This window comes from Diceros bicornis, chromosome 9 (genome assembly GCF_020826845.1).
Source record: "Diceros bicornis minor isolate mBicDic1 chromosome 9, mDicBic1.mat.cur, whole genome shotgun sequence".
NCBI classification, from domain to species: Eukaryota; Metazoa; Chordata; class Mammalia; order Perissodactyla; family Rhinocerotidae; genus Diceros; species Diceros bicornis.
The window spans coordinates 30,726,792-30,748,089 of record NC_080748.1 but is presented as its reverse complement, the minus strand read 5'-3'; the positions used below and the strand labels follow the sequence as shown (position 1 = coordinate 30,748,089).

Genomic DNA, 21,298 nt, shown 5'->3' with positions numbered 1-21,298 from the left:
ATTTGGATGTTCATCTGTATCCGTTATCACATCTTTTTATAATAAACTGTTTCTCTGAGTTCTATGAGCCGCTCTAGCAAATTAATTGAACCCGAGGAGAGGGGTGCGGGAACCTCCTATTTAAAACTGGTAGGTCAGAAGCACAGATAACAACCCAGACTTTCAATTGGCATCTGAAGTTGGGAAGGGGCAATCTCGTGGGACTGAGCCCTTAACCTGTGCCATCTGATGCTATCTCTAGATAGATAGTGCCAGAATTGAGGACACTCAATTGTAGGACACCCAGCTGGTGTCACAGAATTGCTTGGTGTGGGGAAAACCCCCACACGTCTGGTGTCAGAAGTGCTGTGAGTGTGGTAGTAGTGTGAGAGTAAGGGAGAAACATGGGAGAAGTGTAGGTTTTCTTTACTGAGACTTAAAAGCTGAGACTTCAAATCATCTTTGGGTGCTTTACTTTTTAAATATAAAATCTACCCACACAAATCTTTTTAAAGCTAAATATTTTATTTTATTTTTCTTCCTACAGTTGTTTGAACCATTATGAAAATCAGATGATCTGGATTAGTTTTAGCCAGGCAAGAATGGAGCTTCTTAAATGTCCTTTGAAAAGAGCTTACTGACTATGTTGGCTTGGGCTACAAAAATCAGGCTTATGTTGGGATAAAATACCTGACTGTAAGGTTCTTGAGCTCTATCTTGTTTCCCATCGTGTCTCCAGAGTCTGGAACCTCACAGGCAATTTATAAATATTTGTACAATAAAAAGCTTAATCTCACAAAGATTCAGCAAGTGAGTGGGGTAGAGGGTAATGTGTAATAGAAGGGAAAATGTATCAGAGTAGGAAGGACAACAATTAGGGACACCACCAAGATGAATCAGTCAATATGAATTGGAGTTTCTTTTTGGTCCTTTTCAGGTTCAGTGATGGAATGAAAAATAAATGTTCTTTCTCTCTTGCTTGGCACATTTCTCTCTCTCCACTAACTGCTACTCCCTTCATTATCTAAAATGAATAAAACTACCCAACTTGGAGAAGGTTCCAGATCATCAAAGACTAGGCTGTGTTAAGGGTCTGATGTTAGGGAACTTTTCAGTAGGCTCAGGGATACTGCAGCTCCCGTTGGTGGGGAAGAGAAGATGAGAAGGCAAATGAAGGTAGGTATAGATGTACTTGTCCAGACCAAGCAGAGGCAGAAATATTTTTACCTTTGATGAACCTTATTTGTTAAGACAGATCAATCTAAGTGACAACCTCTTTTTTTTGTTTTTGGTGAGGAAGATTAACCCTGAGCTAACATCTGTTGCCAATCCTCCTCTTTTTGCTGAGGAAGATTGGCCCTGGGCTAAATCCATGCCCATCTTCCTCTACTTTATATGTGGGATGCCTGCCACAGTGTGGCTTGACAAGCGGTGCATAGGTCTGCACCCAGGATCTGAACCTGTGAATCCTGGGTCACTGGAGTGGAGCATGCGTACTTAACTACCACACCACTGGGCCAGCTCCTAAGTGGCAATCTCTTAATTTCCTAACTCATCTCTTTAGTGTTGTCTCTTTTGCATCTCTGTGAATACAGAGATGACAATAGCCATTATCACAAGGGCACATATTTTAAGTTATTTTTCCAGTGGCAATGGCTCTTTGTTTAAATCAGTGCAGAGGACATATATGCCCATTTTATAGGATCTGAAGCATAATTTTTACTATTTCCATTTATTATAGAAGTTTTAAGTCATTATAATTTTTACTTTTATGACATACGCTCTCTTATATATGGGTTTTTTGATGCCAAGGCCTCCTTCCATGACAAAATCTCCTATAATGACATATGGGAAAATACGATCTGCTCTGTAATGTTGTATTTTATGTTCAATTTCCAAGGGCAGAATATGGTGAAAGACGTCTGGATAATTCAAATCAAAAGAAAAAGAAATTAATTGGGACTCAATTTAGATAATTGCTTTTGTTCTTTCTTCTACTTAGTAAACATATTACAATTGTATACTATTTCCTAATTATTTTCCAGTGTTTAGCCCCAGCCAGAAATGTGGGAAAGAAAAGGTCAACAATCTTTAGGGTGATTTAAATGCTCGAAGTCATGGTTCTCAAAGTTAATATATATAAAAGTCACCCAGGAAGCCTATGAAATTGTAGATTCCCAAGCCTCATCTCCAGAGATTTAAAGTCAAGAATTCTAGGATGTGACCTGGGAAAATGTATTTTAATAAACAGCCCAGTTGATTCTGATGCAGGTGGTCTTAGGCCACATACTGGGAAACTCTAGCTTAAGAGAATATGAATACTTACGTAGCCTATGAACCACAAGCAGAAAGCAGGAGAGATCCATTCTCTGGCATGGATTCCACAGTCAATCCATATGGCGTTTTTGGCTGTTTGTTCTTTTCTAGAAACCTGCTCAAAGAAAATCAAAAACAATAACAAGAAGCCTCAGGACATTAACTTCCATTTATATAGTGCTTATATTTTAATCCTTTCAACGAACCTATGAAATATGCATTATTCTCTGCATTCCTTTGGGAATTAAAAACTGGTGTGACTAGAGGATACTACCTAAGGTCACATAGCTGGTGAGAGTCGGAACTGAGATTTGAAGCCAGGACTCTTAATTTAAAGCTCTTTTTATTCCCCCACAGTTACCTAGTCATACCAGGGCTGCGTATGGAAATGTAGAAGTAGAGACCAGAGAACTAGTACTTTAGGCCATATCTTCACACTTCAGTTAGAATTAAATGGGTATGTGTTGGGTGGGCAGCTTTCTGTGTGAAGTGTGGAACAGGGAAAGGCTTGGGAAAGGAAAGCCAGTGGTGCCAAAGATAAACTTAGACTTCCTCACCATTTTCCCTAGCCTGCACACTATGTGCAGGCTACTTCTCCATTACACACAAAAAGAAACACTCATCTAACTTTTCACCAACTTGTTACCAACAGATCAGGGAACAAAGGCCTTGTTCTGACTCAGAGTGGGGGGAGCTAGTGCAAGCTGCCAACTCTCTGGAATAAGAACTCCCAACCTTTCCTCAATAATAGCGTTTGATGTCTTCAGAAGAATTCTCAATACACCTCCAAACAAAATGAATCATAGTTCATTTGCTTTTAAGAATTAGTTATAACACAATTTTAGGGAATGGAGGGAAGGGAGAAGAGTGTTGTAAAATCAAGCAAATCTTGCGGGGTTGAAATTCCCAAATGAGAAAAAGAGAAAGTGATATTTTTAGATTACCATCTACTTCACTCAGGGAAGTTTTCTCCTAACTAGCCTGGAGCTAGTGATATCCAATCAGAAAGCAAGTGAGAAAGTCAAATTTTGGCTGCAAAGGGTCAAACTGTACAAAGAGGAGAACTACCTGGCTGATTTAATCTACTCAATTTTAAAGAAAATCTTGAGTTTTCTGGACTAGATGCTCTACTCCACCTTCTGTGCAACTATGCTGAGCAAACTCTTTTGGTACAGGTCCTGACACTGGTAAGATGGAGGTACCCCAGAGAGTCACATTACGTGCACATCCCTGATCAAGTAAGAGTGGGACTAAAGCATGCAGGAAGCATGATTTTCCAACATGTACATCTAGGTCCAGAAACACAAGTTCCAAAGAGTACATACAACACAGCTGAAAACAAATATCATGGGTGGGTATGCCCTGATCACATGGATCCAAACTAATTGACTGACTCAGCCATCAGGACCACCCAATGTTTTGTATGTCTGCCTTGAGTTGGCAAATTCTTATTAGAACAGATTAAAACCCAGAAATCCTGACTCAAAATCTTACCTTTGGGTGACAGAAGAGGCTCACCTTTTGCAATTTACAGAATGTTGGGAAACTATGTGTAAATTAAATGTTACTAAACCAAATGTATTTTTCCAACAATTAGATTTTTTCCAGAGAGTTTTGTTTCTTTTCTTTCTTCTTTTTTTTTTTTTTTAGGGGAGAGAGTGATAAAAAATAGAACTGCAGAATTAGAAATTAACAGGCAAGAATTAGTACGGTTTCCTGGCTCCCCAAAATTCTTCCTGTGGCCATATTCATTGACCTTTACTAAGGCCTATTATTCAGCTGAAAATAAATAACCAAACACACAGTGATTGGAGCAGAAGCCATCATATCAGACTACTGCGAAGGACGCCAGCATTACCCTGTTTAGTTGTTCAGCTCTTTGTTTGGTTCTCAAAACTGCATCAGTGTCAGTGTTTGTCCAATAATAGATTCCTCTCCTTTTATTTCTTTTACCTAAGTAAGCCAGTAAGAGGCAGTGGTGGTGGTGGTGGTGGTGGTGGTGGTGATGGTGGTGGTGATATAAATAAAACAAGGACTTGAAAAATAATCCAGACCCCTCCCCTCATTTTGTGGAGGTAGGCAATGAAGCTCAGGAAGGTTAAATGGCTTATCTATGTCACGTAAACAGAGATAGAGTTGATTCTAAAAGTGGGGTTCCCACTCAGACAAACACTGCATTAATAAAAGAAAAAAATTTAAAGGTAATAACCAATCTCTAAATAGCTAGACAATAAAGTTGAGGAACTCTTGAAACACAAATATTCCAGAACTCAAAGAAAAAAATCCAAGTTATAACAAGCATTGCTGAGAATTAACACATCCCCCAAAGTTGAAAGATCAATGACTCCCCCCACAACATACCTTTAAAACATAAAGTGGGTACTTCTCATATGAGGATCCAATGTGGATTTTTTCAAGCATATGAGGATACTGCCCAGTTACAAGTTCTATCCAAGAATAGATCTATCAAAACAGAAACCAGCTGTCAGTCACAGAGCAAGTTCAAAGCATTTCCCTGACCAAAAAAAGAAGCAGACGACTTCTTCAAGGGAAGATCCCTCTAAAACCTTTGTATGTAGAAAGAATGAGGAACTAAAACACTTGGAACAGGGTGTTTCTTCTGCTGTTTAGGAAAATCAATAAAATTAAAGTTTTGAAAAGTATCAAGGTTTAGAGAAAGAGTGGAAAAGCACTAAGAAATTTATGACATGGTAGGAAAAGTTAATCTTTAAAGCATGTCTCCTGTAAGTTATTTTTAAAGGCTCCTTACACTGATTCCCTGCCTCTGTGTATGAAATTCTGTTTACCACTGATTCAAGAGTTCGCTTTTATATGGGACTTTTTTTTTTTTAAATGTTCACTTTTCGAGAGTAACCTAAGGACGCCCTAGGCACTGTCTTTGCACAGGATAAATGGCAGTGCCATTATTTTCCACTGGAGATCTGTGCACTCACAAGATCTGTGAAATGATGAGAGGCAAAGGTGAGGGAATCCGGAGAAAAAACATTCTCTTCTCCTCTGAGAAGGAGTTTGGTTCTGGACCTCTCTCCTGGTTGGAAATCTAATGGTGTTTGTGAGTCTGTCACGATTATGGTGGAAAGAAAAACAAATAAAAATTCTGGGTCTGAAATCAGTCATGTATTAATGTAGACCAGCTTCTCAGGGGCAATACTTAAATTTTTATACCTTCTGAAATGGGAATGACCAACCTTTGGCCTTATTTCTGGGAATGTTTCTAGAGGTAATTTCAAATAGTACTCCCAGCAGATGGGCACTGGAGCACCACTTACCCTTGGGTCCTCTTGAAGTAGCATAACTAGAGTGATTGGTATGTGTGAGTGGTTGTCCTGTGCTAGGAATTAAGATGCTTCTGGAAGGTCTACCTGCCACCAAATACCGATGCTGTCAGTGTCTGAGGTGTTGGAAAATTAGCCATCAGGGATTTCCTCATTGGGCCTCTGTTTACTGTGTTACTCTTGTAAGGCATGAATACAGCTGAGAGAACTATTACATTAAGCTATTTTGTGTTACAGCATTGATGGTTCAGTAGATTTCATCCAGTGGGGTAGGGTGTGCTGTATGAAGGCAGCTTTACAGAAAACTTGATTCATTTAACAATCTAATCTGGGGTAACGAAAACTTGATTCATTTAACAATCTAATCTGGGGTTCTTCGAAAACTCTGTTCTTTTGCCGTTTGTATTAAGAACTGTTCTTTGGCCATTTGTTTTTCTCTCTACAGTGGATTACTTAAAATTTCCTGTGAAAGTCAGTAACAAAAGAACCCCTTCTGCCTACCAGGTGACCTTGTGGTGAAGGCTGGAGGAGAGATCAGTGCTGAAGGAGAAGGAAGGACTTGGTGGAATTTCCTAAGAGCAAGATTGTCGTGGTTCCTATGAACCTCTTAGAAAGGATTGGGGGTAGGAGCAAGGAGAAGTCTAAAATATTTTCTGGAATGTCATTGTTATGAATTGTATCGTGTTCCCTGCAAAATTCATATGTTGAAGTCCTAATCCCTCGTACTACCATAGAATGTGACTGTATTTGGAGATAGGGCCTTTAAAGAGGTGATTAAGTTAAAATGAGGCTGTTAGTGTGGGCCCTAAACCAAGCTTACTGGTGCCTTTATAAGAAGTGGAGATTAGGAGATACAGAGAGACACCAGGGATGTGCACACTCAGAGAAGAGGCCATGTGAGGACACAGTGAGATGGCAGCCATCTGCAAGTCAAGCAGAGATGCTTCAGGAGAAACCAACTCTGCTGACACCTTGATTTGGACTTTCAGCCTCCAGAACTGTGAGAGAATACATTTCTGTGGTCTAAGCTACCCAGTCTGTGGTACTGTGTTACGGCAGACTAATACAGTGCATGGCAAACTAATACAGTCAGGTAATTTTTTTTTCCTCCCATGCCTTTTCAACTCTTTCCTGGGGATAGGGTAAGAAAAAATAACCTTTTTGAAGAAAATAATTAAAATATATTTTAAAATACTTCTGTTTAAGGCATTCTCCTCTTCCCATGGAACTCAACACAGTAATGACATATTTACCTACTCCATTTTGCAAATCATGCCTACCTAGCCTCTCAACTCTGGCCATCAAGTTTTACTATGCAGGGCTGATGATGGATGCTGGAGGGAGGCCGTCTAGGCACAATAGACAGAGGCAAGGTAGGAGAGATAACGGAACGGGCTGCAATTTTAAGGTCCCCATCAATCAGCCAGCCACATTGATCCTAAAAGCAGACTGAGTTCTGGTTTAACTAACTGGAAAGGAACAGATGCTTTTGAAGATCAAATAGAAAATTGATTCCTATTACTTAAGTCTCGGATGTCTTAAAAACATGAATATGGTCCTTAACAGTTTCTTGGCACCTAGTCAAAGATGAGAAAAACATTTATATTAAGCAATAAAGAACGTCCTACAAGGGGTTTACCCTTTCAACTAACAAATATGGGGAAATGGCTCTTAGTTATTCTGTGAAAGCTTACTGAGGTCAACTGAACATTGACATCTTGCTCAGGTTCCCTCTAGAAAAACTGGAACCTGTAAGTACTGATAGAAAACATCAATTTCCTAAAGATTAAAACAGAGGCATTATTATTATCATTAGTATTATGAGTTTAAATAAGTTCCTTCTAAGGGGAATAAAATGCACTTATTTATAGTGTACTAACTATAAGTGAATAAATTCCTTAATTTAGTGAGATAATGTGGCAATTATTCAGCAAGAGTATAATCAGAGTAATGGTCCAAAGAGACATGATTAATTGGACTGTTAATTTTTTTGTGGCAGTTTCAACAAAAAGGCCCTATTTTTAATTTCCTGTTGTTCTTTAGCATGCAGGGTTACTCCTAGCAGTTAGAGATACTCTTAGCTGTAGACAAACAGCCTGCTCAGAGGCAGTTTACCAGATATGATGCAATCTTCCTAGGCAAGATATCGACCAAAGGGTGAATTACCACCGTATGATCAACCTAATTGTGATTGTTTTTACCCTCTCCCACCAATTATGATTCTTTAATAATTTCCCATGATTGAAATGGCGATGCTGATTAAGCGAAAATAGTAGTCTTGGAGAAATGTGACAGCTTACTTCATTTAGCGAGTGATACTGTTCGTAGTACGAGGAGGAGGCCCGGGGATTGACTGTGTCGTTGGAAGTCTGCTGTCGGATAAGCTCTTCCACATCTCCCACCAAGACACTAGGTGATGAAACAGAGGGCGAGCTGGTTTCCAAACAGGGCTCCGATTATCCCCCATGGCTCATTGCAGGTACAACAGGTGAGCATGGGGAATAATCACTAAGAAATCTAACAAGCAAAAGTTCATCGAGGTGAAAACAACACCACCTAACATTGCAGGAAGCTGAAATTCACAAACCCTCTTCTTGGTGGAGTCTATATGAGCAGTGAAGAGACAGTAGCTTGTGTGTGGTCTGTTTTCAGGGCCTCCAAAAACTCACCCTTTCTCCACCATTATCCACATTTCTTGACTGTGATTCATCAGTGTCTTTTATGTGAACATATAGGTTAACAGACAACTTTCTTCAATCCAGAGTAACACTGTATTATTCTGGTTTCAGTTAAGGACCAAGGAGAAACAGAAAGTCTTTCTTTTTTGTTTTTTATTGTGACAAACGTTGACCTATACCAGATGTTCTGCATAGACAAAGATTATCAAATCTCTAGAGAGATAGAAGCACAGCAAAAGGGAAGTTATGGGAAAGGCATCTTGTTTAATGTCTCTTGAGAATTGCCACGCTGTTAACTAGGTAAACTTTTTAACTAAATTAAGCTGTCCTATCACCTGGGATGAACAATTTGAAAGTTAGCTATCATTTTTATATCATTTTACTATTTTTTAGGCCAATGGATAAAAGCCTAGGCTTTGACATCAGATAAGTCTGAGTTCAACTGCTCTCTCTGCCATGTTCCAGCTGGTTGACCTTGAGAAATTCCTTTGTAAGTATGAAAAATTTTTTCACCTGCCTAATGAGGGTAGTATTTTCCTCACAGGGTTAAATAAGGATTAAATGAAGCAGTGTATAGAAAGGCTCAGCACAGATCCTGGAAGGCAGTGAACACCTATAACACATTATTAGTAACTATCATAGCGTATTATCCAAAGGTTGCACATTGATACCCAGAAGAGAGAATGGCCTCTAGGAAGTGCTAGGGCAGCAGGAGGAAGACTAGCACTTGGGCAATGGATACAGAAAGGATATGTTGGACAGGACAACTGAAAGGAAGAGAGCGTGGACTCTGCACAGAAAGTGCCTCAATAACAATTTTTAGTTTAGGGCTGGACATTCAGGAATGTTCACTGACCTTGTAATGGAAGCGAAATCCCCTTCTGCAGCTGATTTTTCAAGAGATAATACAAAGCCTACTATGGTGAGTGACAATTTTGTTCCCCTAGCCTGGGCACAGTGTAGAGGAACTATAAGAAGGAAGGAATTAGGAGGAAATATAAGAGGCTCCACAGATCATTGAATCTAAGAGTCATTTTCAGATAGGGAACCAAGGTCATGAGAGGTTAAACCACTTGTCCAATGTCACAGAAGTATCCACTTGGGCTCCATCACCAGTCCATGTCAGAGATTTCCAGGTTGCCGTGTTTAATGTTAAGTATTTATTTTTCCAGGAAGCAATTATACCATCTGCTAGTAAAATGCATCATACGTGCTTATAATAGCTACTCAATAAATATTGAATGATGCCTACCTGAATGGAATTCCGCTCTCATTTAAATGGGTTTTCACATTGCTTACATCAGATGCATTCACAAAAAAATGGACTTCGTTTTTCTTCGCAATAAATTCAGCCATTACTGGCTGCCAGAGAACAATCTGCAGTTTCAAGGGGAAAAATTGATGAAACAAAAACAGTTGTTCCTATTATTCATATCTGTAGCTAAAGCCATAAAAGTGTGTCTATAAGGGAAATGAAAAAGGCAATTCCCGGCCACTGGTCCCCGTTCACACACATGGCAGTATAAACATTTATTTTGCAGGGAGCTTGTTTTCTTCTTGGTAACCCCAGTTGCCAAAGAGGACCTGGAATATAGGGGGCATTCAATAAATATTTGGTGACACAAGAATGAATGAGTGAATGAATATACTTACGACCCAACTGTAAAACTGGATGTGTATGTCAGATGTTTAAAAGAGAAATGAAATTTTGTCTAGGAGGAAAGTTGGTTAAATGTTGATTTTCTTTAATAAAAATTCCATGTCTTTGATATTATCATCATGTCAGTGTTCCTTTTCTTTGTTATAATTATGAACCTTGGTCAATGCCTTCCAATAATATTTACATTTTTTTTCTACTTTACGGCACTTTTTCAAAGCACTCATTTCCTTTGACCATTATAATTACACTTTGTTGTAGACTAGACAGATGTTATTATTTCATTGTTCAGATGAAGAGATTAAGGCCCATAGCTAACTTGTCTAAAATCACACATCTAGGAAGTAGCAGAACAAGAACAAAATTCTAAATCCGTGATGCTTCCTTCTTCTGGTGGTATTTCCTCTGTCCATGGTGGCCATGAAAAGGCACCTCTCAGCTTTTCTGTTGGAAGGAGCATAGTTGACTGACCTTCTCATTTGCTGCCCCTCTTGATCCACCAGAGGCTGAATCTGTGCTGCCCCAGGGCTGCAGGCAGCCGATGACTGAGCACTGTGGGCATATTATTGCAGGCCCTTTCCGGAGAGATATGAGTTTTCTCTTACAGGTGACTTTGGTTTAAGGATTGGTCTAGCCAAACCTTCATTGGAACTGCCCTGCAGTCTAAAGGTTCTCCATGCACAATTTTCTTTTCTGCACAGGTGTCAGAGCTACATCATGGTTTGAAAGTGCTCCCTGCCACTTCCAGCTCCCTCCTCTTCATCCTTCACAAGCACTCCTCTTAACAAATCTCTCTCTTGAACCTTTAACCTGGTTTTGATGTCTGCTTCTTGGAGAACGATAGCAAGCAAACATGGAGCCCTCAGTTGTCTACCATGATATTTTGTAACTCTTGTCAGTTTTCTACACCTTAGACATTCTGGAGAGATGGGTCCCAGGCAGGAAAATTTTCCCTTGTGTTTTTAATGCCTACTCTTTGGTTAAGAACCATTGTTTTATAAGCAAATTTCCATTGGACTTCTGTTATCGTAACATTTTTGTAAGTACACACTTTCAATCCTAAGGACCTACGTGCAACTGGCTGAAAAGCCAATAGAGCAAATGAAGAAGGTTTGATTTTGGGAACCAGCAAAATCTTGTGATTATGGGAAGAGGGAGAAGGCTATGAGAAAGAGGGGTTTATGCTAGCTATATATATCAGACAACATAGAAGAGAGAGCATGGCACACAATACTTACACAAAATGAAACCAATATAAAGATAAATGAGGAAGAAATTACCTCATATGTTGTAGTAAGATTCTGCAGGATTTCAGCTTGCCGAGAGGTCCTAGGAAGAGCAGATAAAACCTGGCCACTGGGAAAGAATAAAACAGGATTTTGATGTTAAATAAAAAGTGGAAATGAGATAAATTATACTGAGAAGGGCTTCTAGGTAATCGTAAAAGGAAAACAAACTTAAAATGTTAAAAGGAAAGAGGATCTTGCTACAGACTAAGTGTTAAAAAGAGAACATATACTCTTTCATTCTTTCTGCTCCTAAGCAATTGCAAAATCAACAGCTCTCTTGAATGGCAGTCAGTTTGCAGAGTACTTCTTTCTTCTCTCGTAAGTGTGTGTGTGTTTTAATTTTAAAAATTAAATATATGAAGCATAAGGAAATATTTATGCAAACACTAGCTTATTATATAATAAAATGAATACCTAGGAACCCATTACCCCACTTAAGAAATCCAACTCTACTAGTGTCATTGAAGCTCCTTGTGGGCTCCTCCCCACTCTGGCCCCTGTCACATCCCCAAAGGTACCCACTACCTCAAATTCTCACTTTTGTTCATTACCTTGCTTTTCTTTACAGTATGGATTCTTAAACGCATGTATGAATGCTTGCATGTGTGGATTCTTAAAATATCCTTATATTTGCTTGATTTAACTCTATAAAAATGGTATACTATGTGTACTCTCCTGTATCTTGTTTTCTCACTCAACATTGTATTTTCAAGATTATCATCTGTGTTGAAGTATCTAGCCATAGTTCACATGTGCAAGAATTTGTCTACAAGTGGAATTGCTACTTCTTGGGGGGTATGCACAATTTTAGTTTCATAGAATAATGTCAAATTATTTCTCAAACTTTCTGTACCAGTAGTAGAAAAGATTTCCTATAGCTCCTCCTTGCTAACACTTGATGCCTTCTGACTTTTTAACTTTTCCAATCTAATGATTGTGAAATGGAACCTTCTTGTGATTTTAAATTTCTGACTTACCAATGAAGTACAGTTGTTTACATTCAATTATTTTCTGTGACAATCAACTAGTATAATTTCTTTCTATAGTCTAGATACTAATCCTTTGTCAATTATATGTATTGAAAATATCTTCTACCAGTTTGTATTTTCTCTTTCTTTATGACATATTTCATCCATCATTTCCTTCTAGGTTTGTGCTTTTTTTGTGTATTAAGAACTCTTTCCTAATCCCCAGGTCATAAAGATATTCTCCTATATTTCTTTTGACTTTCTCATTTAAGTTTTTAATCCATTACAAAATTGTGTGCAGAGTAAAGAAGGAATTGAGTTTCTTTTTTTCTTCTAAGCATCATTTATTAATAGTTAATACTTTCCCCGGGGATCAGCTATGCCAATTCTGTCATAGATAAGTTTTCACACTCTTTGGCAGAGACCATGCTGGTTCATCACACCATTTCCTCTTCCCGCGCACACAGAAAAACTACATTTCCCAGCCTTCCGTGTGATTGTGTTGAGACCAGGTGCCTGAGTTCTGACAACAGGAATGTGAGTGGGAGTGGTGTGCTACAGTTAAGAGCAGATGGGAGTCTTCACGTGCATATGTTCTCTCTCTTCCTGTGGCTGGAAGCAAAGAACTCCAAGATGTGCATTTGCAAAATGGAAGCAACCCAGATCTCTTAAGTCGGAGGAGAGCACCAGGGAGAGCCCTGTGACCTCCATCAATTGGTGATATGAGTGAGAAATAAACTTTTGTTGTGGCAAGTAAAGCTATTTCATGGTGTGTTAGGCGTTATAGCATAATCAAGGATTACCCTCACTAACACAGTGTGGTCTATTTCTCACTCTCTATTATGTTCCATTGGTTTATTGGTCTACTTTTGTGCAAATACCACTCGTCTTTGTGATGGTAGCTTCATATTAAATCTTAACATCCTATAGAACAAGCTCCTGCTTTCCTTCTCCCTTGCCTAGTTCTGTTTTAAGATCCTCTTCGTTTGATTCTTTGCTTTTCCACATAAATTTAAAAAATCAGTTTGTCATGTTCCGTGAAAAAACTTTGGGTTTTGATTAGAATTATATCGAATCCATAGATAAATAATTTGGGGAGAGCTGACAACCTCATGATTCTGAGTCTCCTTATCAGTAAATACAGTAGATTTTCCTATTGGTTGAGGCCTTCTTTACTTTTTTGTGTGTGTGTGTGTGTGAGGAAGATCAGCCCTGAGCTAACATCCATGCTAATCCTCCGCTTTTTGCTGAGGAAGGCCGGCTCTGAGCTAACATCTATTGCCAATCCTCCTCCTTTTTTTCCCCCAAAGCCCCAGTGGATAGTTGTATGTCATAGTTGCACATCCTTCTAGTTGCTGTACGTGGGACCCGGCCTCAGCATGGCCGGAGAAGCGGTGCATCGGTGCGCGCCCGGGATCCGTACCCAGGCCGCCAGCAGCGGAGCGCGAGCACTTAACCGCTAAGCCATGGGGCCGGCCCTAGGCCTTCTTTAATAGCCTTCAAAAAAGTTTTATACTTTTGTCCATAAAAATGTTGCACATTTTTTATTATATTTATTCTGGCAAATTTGTTTTTTCTTTTGTAAAAGGTAACTTTTAATATTCCATTTCTTATTTCTTTCTTGCCGAGGTATAGAAATGAAATTGATTTTTAGATATTGATTTTCTATCCAGCTCCCTTGATAATTTTGATCATTTTAATGTAGATATTTTGGGGTTTTTTCTTTGCAAACAATCATTACAACCGCACATACTAATTTTTGCTTCTTTCATTTCAATGCTTATAGAGTTTTTTTTCCCTTGTCTTACTATATTGGCTAGGATCTGCAGTACAGTGTTGAATAGAAGTAGAAATAAAATGTATAATTCATAATTTTTAAGGAAAACATTCTAATTTTCCCCATTAGCATGCTTGTTGTAGGGTTTTGGTAGGTGACTTTTATCAGGTTAAAGAAGTTTCTTTCTAATCTCTGCTATGAGTTTTTATCACCAATGGGTGTGGATCTTTATCACATGTTTTTATGGGATGAGCATAAGTGTTCTCTGGTTTAATCTCTTAATGTGGCAAATTACATTAACACATTTTTTTCTTTAAGTTGACATTTGGTTTAATTTGTTTTCTCACCTTTGCTTTATCCTATTTTCCTCTCTTGCAGTGCTTGCTAGGGCCATGAGCCATGCTGAGCGACACTTGCAAAGCCAAGGCAATAGATTAGTGTGAATCAACATGGATCCACTTTATTTTCATATGCCACTTAATCAGATAGGAAAGAATTTCTTAGTAAATTTCCGGTCTCCATCCATTTTTGCAAACGAGGGAGATTTGCATAAAGAGAGAAAGGAAACAGTGATATGATGGATTGCAGGTATATGTGGAATCTGCTAACAAAATGGCAATGGCTTTATCAGGTTTCCAGCAGACCTCCAAGTAACTGCACAAGACTATTTTATTTAAATTAAAATTAAGCTATACTGGTGATGATGGGGTTCAGAGCAAGCTGCCCCAAGATGTGCCACTTCGACATGTGGAATATTTTGGGCTGAAGGCAATCAAAACTCTGCGGGCCCCAGAGAAACTTCTACCTCTCTCTTGACGAATTTAAATTAAGGGCCTTGCCTATAGAGAGAGTAATTACCAGAAATAACCTTTTTATGACCTATCTGTATGATAGGACAAGCATCTAATTACTGAACACCTGCTCTTTTTATCATCCTGTGAATTACCCTCCTCCCCTCTGAAGCCCCAAGCCCCTATCCCATTCCTTGGCTCAAGATGGCATAAATACCTCACTTTACCTTTCTGTCTCTGAACTTCTCATGTACGTAGGGTTCCTGTTTGTACAAAATGAATTAAATTTGATTTTCTCCTACTAGTCTGTCTCATGTCAATTTAATTCCTAGACCAGCCAGAAGAACCTAGAGGGTAGAGGAAAATTTCTTCCTCCCCTACGGTGACATATGCCAGAAGGGAGCCCATGTTTTAACTTAAAGAGATTTTTCTTTTATTTTTGAACAAATTTACTTCTCTTGAAATGTGAGGATAAATATTTTTTAAATCAGAAAGAAAATGTTTTGATCTTTCTTTATTTGAAACTAAACTTAGACTTTGCTTCCAGCCAAGATGGAGAAACAGGGACCAGGTTTATGCTCCTGACCAAAACAACTAAAAAACTGGAATACATATATATATATATTCTTAAGTGCATTGTCATATATATATATATACACACATATATATATACACATATATATACACATATATATATACACATATATATATATACACATATACACATATATATATATGACAATGCACTTAAGAAATTGGACATCAGCAACACGACGACTAAATACATTGTATCCTGAAACAGAAAAGGACATTAGTGGAAAAACTGGTGGAATCCAAATAAAGTTTGGAGTTTAGTTAAAGTCTGGAGTGTGCCAACGTAGGTTTCTTTAGTTTTGACAAATATGCCATGGTAGTGTTAGATTATAACATTAGGGGAAGCTGAGCAAAGGGTATACAGGAACTCTCTGTAATATCTTTGCAACTTTCCTATAAATCTAAAAATATTCCAAATAAAAATTTTATTTAAAGACCCACACGTACCAAGAGCTCTGGAAGCACAAAAGACGTTATGATAATTTCTCTTGTCATCTTGGCAAAGGCTTCAGGGAAGAGATAACTGGGTGAGTAAGAGTATGTAAAAGCACATGGTGGGAGACAAAAGAGCATGGCTGGGGAAATGGCAAGCTGCTCATTGTTGCCAAATGTAGGATACAGGTGGTTAGGGCAAGAAAAGTGTGGTAGCTAAACAGAAAAGAGTTTGCAAACTTATGTTAGTCTTCCCCTAGAGAAGATTTTGAAGGCATGCTGAGAAATTTGATCTTTATCTTGTAGGCAGTTAAGAATTAGACAAGTGACATCATTTGACTAGTGATTTATAAGAATAACTTTGATAGTAGGATGGAGGATGGTTTTATTTTGGAAAGCATGATTAAAAGATTATAAACTCTGGAAATAAGCCTATGGAGACTCAATTATCAAAAGAGGGAAAGAGTGGCTCACAGCAACAATAGACTAGGAAATTTTATATCAATCTCTGGTACAGTTTTAGAATCAACTATTCAACCAGTGCTTAAGGGTATATGTTCAAGGCTATGTATTGCAGGATTATTCATAGTAACAATAACTGGAAACCATATGAATGCTTATCAGTAACAGAATTGTTGAATGTTGGTGGGGTCTCCACGTTCTAGAATATTTTGTAGCTATTATAAAGTATGAGTTAGGTTTATAATAGTTAACTTGAGGGAGATTCACATGATGTATTAAGCAAGAGAAGCAAGAAGCAAGTGTAGAACTCTGTGAAATATTATCCCATTTTTGTAAAAAAATAAATTAGAAAGAAAAAGGAAAATTATATGTGTTAAAAACAGGGGAAAGTTATGAATAAATAAACAACACATTATTAACATTGATTTGGTGGGCAGGGAATGGGCGGGTAGGTGGGAAGGATTGGGTAGGTGAGGGGAGCAGAGAGCAAATAACATTGTTTTTAAAAGAAAAGTCTCTATAGTTCCAATAGGAGATACGATATTCGACTAATGTAAAATTATACACAGATATATATAAATGTATAGAGAAATGCGTGAAAGTATTATCACCAAAATGTTAATGATGTTTTCTCAGGGTGATGAAATTTCAGTGTTTTTCTCCCAAATTTTATACTTTTCTACATTATTTACTTTTTAACCAAAAAAGAATTCTTCTTTTATTTAATCAGGGAAAAAATTATTTAAAAAAGCTACTCTGCGTGTGAAAAAGCCACTACTAAGCTTCTCGTAATGCTGATGACCCTCTCACCAGCACATTCTCTATTGTTTTCAAATGTCCTTTGAGCCCAACAGTGGAACATAGTCACCCATTTTCTAGCCTTTCGTAGCACTTTCATTCTAGCATGTCCTATTCTAGGAATTCTTTGATTCCTTTTTTCACCATCTGCCACAATAGTTCTAATATTTCCAGTTCACTTAGTGTAGGCCATTGTTTTTTCCAAGCTTCCAAAAATCATCCTAGAAGCAATTAGCACCATCTCCCAAGGATCTAACTAGAATGTCAAATCCTGTATCACGGGCCAGTGCACTTTCTTAGGGATATAGTCCCTTCCTTTTATTAACATCCTCGGAACTTCCACAGCCAGGTTATGTCATGACTTAACCCCAGCTATTGGTTTGGAGCCCAGGAGAAGAGGTGGGAGTAGATCTTGAGGGCTAATAGTAGGAGATTGACAATACAGAACTGAGCTCCCAAATAGCAATGGGGGCAATGAGATCACTATACAACAGAAGCCTGGTGGCAGTGCTTAACCACCAGTAACAAGTTGGGTACAATTATTGTAATAAGCAGCAAGATAAGAGTGGCAGCTAGAGGGACATGACCCTCAGAAAGCTATAGAGTTAGTTAAGAGAACACAGAGTTCTTAGGGGCAAGATTTATGGGCAGCCACCAAAGGTGTTGCTCCATCTTTACAATCAAAATAGATCAAGGACGGATAATAAGAGGGGCTAAGGACAGCTATCCCAATCAAAAGTCACAATCCATTGCCCAGTTTCCAGACCTGAGCCAGTTCTTAGACCCAAAATCTCTTGCCTAAAGGAGGAGTCAGGTCCCCACAAGGAAAAGCCATGCAGCAGTATAGAAAGGGTATATGATCATGACTTCCTCAGTCTTTTCCCAAAGGGACCTATGGTAATTAATTCAGGTACTCTGCACACTGGGGAAGGGGGAATACTCAAGCATTTTCAGGTCTTTTGGATGCAGGGTCCAAGCTGACATTGAAACCTGGAGATCTGGAGTCCTAGCCTAAGTCCAGCTCATAGTGGGTGCACTGGGTCCATGGATCCCCCCATGATCCTTTCCATGGTCCCCAGATGTATAATTGAAATGGACATACTGGGTAGTTGGCAGAACCCCCACATTTGTTCCTTGCCTGTAAAGTAAGAGCTATCATAGCGGGAAAAGCCAAAAGGTGAAACTGTCCACCCCCAGCCAAGAGAGCAAAATTAAAAAAAAAAAAATCATCCTGGAGGGGAAATGGCAGATATTAGTATCACCCTTAAAGACCTAAAGATGCAAGGATGATGGTTCCCATAAAATCCAGTTTTAATTCACTAGTCTGGTTTCCACAAAAACCAGATGGATACCAGAGGATGACAGTAGACCATGAAACTCAACCAACTGGGAGTCCCGATTGCAGCCACTGTACTGGCAATTCATGGTCCAACAGCATAGGCTCCTACTCACCAAGATTGATTGAGCTACTGCTGCTGCCAAATGTCTAACTTGCCAGAGACCAAAACTGAGGCCTTTAATTGGCACCATTCTTCCAGGAGACCAAGCAACCACTTGGCGACAAATTAACCCCTTGCTCTCTAGGTCTGGGTCTGCTTCTCCCGCCTGCAAGGCCTCAGCCAGCGTCACCACATAGGGCTTACATAGTGTTTAATCCACTGACACAGGATCTCATGTAACATTGTATCAGATCAAGCGATCCACTTTACAACAAGGGAGGTGCAGAGATGGGCACATAACCATGAGATCCACATATCACACTACCCAGAGCTGATGGCCTGATACAGCAATTACGATGGGCTGTTGAAGGATCAGCTGAGGTATTAGTTTGAAAAGGGGCAACCTCCCTCAGAAGAGTACAGTGTGCACTTTAAATCAATAATCATTATATGATGCTATGTCCCTTCTACGTAGACGACATAGTTGGAAGACAGGAACCAAGTTGGAGTGGCTCCATTTACCACCATTCTGAGTGATGCACTTGGGGAATTTGTACTTTCAATCTACAACATGGGCTCTGTAAGTTTAACAGTTCTGGTTCCCAGGGGCCGGCCCCGTGGCTTAGCGGTTAAGTGCGCGCTCTCCGCTACTGGTGGCCCAGGTTCGGATCCCAGGCGCGCACCGACGCACCGCTTCTCCGGCCATGCTGAGGCCGCGTCCCACACACAGCAACTAGAAGGATGTGCAACTATGACACACAACTATCTACTGGGGCTTTGGGGAGAAAAAAGAAAGAGGACTGGCAATAGATGTTAGCTCAGAGCCGGTCTTCCTCAGCAAAAAGAGGATTAACATGGATGTTAGCTCAGGGATGATCTTCCTCACAAAGAAAAAAAAAAAAGTTCTGGTTCCCAGAGGAGAAATGCTTCCACAAGTGGCATAGCCAGAGTCTTATCAAACTGAAAGCTGTTGCTGTTACGCAGTCATTTCAGTCTCCTCGTGCCAAGAGATCATGAGGAGAGGAGTTAGGCTGGAAGGGGTAATTAGCCTTGATCATCAGGAAGATATTGAGGGCTGTACTCACACAGTGAAGGTGGCAGGGAAGACTATGTTTGGCATGCAAGTGATAAACTTAGGCATTCTGTGATACTCCCTTGTCCAACTTTGATATATATGAACAAGTGCAGTAGCCATGGCTCAAGAGGGCATGGTGACGGGGGGTCAGACTCTGAGGGCTGATGGTTTGGGTCATCTCACCAGGTAAGCCGCCTAGACCAGCATAGGTGCTGGTGAGGGGAAAACAGAATGTATGGTAGAGAAGGGGAATGATGAATATTAGTTAGCTTCTCAAGACTAGCCGTACTTGTACAGGCTCTAGTTAATCCTAGTACTGTTCCTTCTGTATGTTTCCTTCAGGAAAAGAGACCAATCAAATCCCAGAGGAGCTGCTCCCAAAGCTTATTTTATGAAGCAGATTGATCTGAGTGGCACACGGGTGGACTATAGCAGATGCAGTGTTGTGCTGCCCAGATCCCCATCCAGGAATGAACTCTCATTTCCCTAGCTCCTGGCAGCGTTGGCAGCTCCCAGCTGAGTCCCTTTCCAGGACTTTCCCTCGACTGAAGAGGGCCATTTTGCCATGATCGTGCCCCCTTGCAGGTAAGTCCACATCCAGTGACTAATTACTAAGGGTTATAAAGGCATACCCCCTTGCTCCAATTTGGAACAACTCTGCGAGGACAACTCAGCTTCATGGTTCCCTGCAGGCGTAGCTGAGGCCTCTGTCGGGACTGCACCACAGTTCAATTCCTCCTCTGCCCAATTCTCCTTCACTCATTCCTCCACAAATTTTGATCCTGAGATCACTTTCCAGTAAACTTCCTACATGCAAATCTCTATCTCAGAGTCTCCTTCCTGGGGAAACTAACCCACAACAGATCCAAATGCCTACTGTGTGAGATAAAACATGGAAAGTGCAATATGAGTGGTATAAATACTCTGCAACAAGAAAACAAAGTCAGAAGTCATTTTTGGCTAGGGTAGCCAGAGAATGGAGACACTTTGCTGGACTTCTGGGATATTAGGATTTGATAGGTGAAAGGGAAAGTAATGGCATAAGACTAAGATAGGTAGAATTTTGATGAGTGAATTGGAGATGAAATGGCATCAGTGCTGGTGCAGAAGTGGAAAAACAAAATCAGAGCTTAAGGAATGGCAAGTGGTCTGGGTGGGCAGGAATGTGGGGCTTATGTTGGGATGTACCAGGAAACAAAGCCAGGATGAATGGGCATGCTAGGACCTGATCATTGAAGGTCTTAAATACTGGGGTAGGACTGTGGCTCTTATTTACAAGGTGATTAGGCACCATTTTGGGAATTTGAGCACAAGAGTGGTAAACTCAAAGCTTTCTTTTGATGTGAAGTATAAAGAAGTGGGGATTTGTATAACTAAATCATTATAATTTTAGAGTGAACTTCCTAACAAGTTAAGTCAACAATGAAGTGGGATGCCTTACCAAGCAATGAGTTCTCCAGTTATTCAAACAAAGCCTAAATCTCAATTCCATGTAAAGGAAGTCTGTGTTGACTAGAAGATAAGACACTTGGGATACTTTTCTAATGTATTAAACGAGGGGAAAGCACCAAAGTTAATTAACAGAAGCAGAAAGAAAGAAAATGTAAAGGTAAAAAATGTGTTCTCCAAATGAACCTCTTTCTTAAGGAGAAAAATTTTAAGGAAATACAGAAAACAAGTTAGGAAATGTGGAGGAGTAAAATTATGAGGGTAAAAATTTGCCATAAAATATATTAATATGTCCGAG

The 21,298-nt window shown here is 39.5% G+C and overlaps 1 protein-coding gene across 2 annotated transcripts in view; it reads right to left on the bottom strand.

The window, feature by feature from the left end:
- Positions 1-21,298, bottom strand: part of CPB2 (carboxypeptidase B2) — a 47,624-nt gene that overhangs the window by 21,963 nt on the left and 4,363 nt on the right. For both annotated transcript variants that reach the window (XM_058547690.1, XM_058547691.1), the window contains exons 2-6: positions 11,207-11,282; positions 9,522-9,646; positions 7,892-8,000; positions 4,657-4,758; positions 2,306-2,410 (exon numbers count right to left, since the gene is read on the bottom strand). In XM_058547690.1, coding sequence (XP_058403673.1) covers positions 2,306-2,410; positions 4,657-4,758; positions 7,892-8,000; positions 9,522-9,646; positions 11,207-11,282 — 517 coding nt within the window. The remainder of the gene's footprint in view (positions 1-2,305; positions 2,411-4,656; positions 4,759-7,891; positions 8,001-9,521; positions 9,647-11,206; positions 11,283-21,298) is intronic.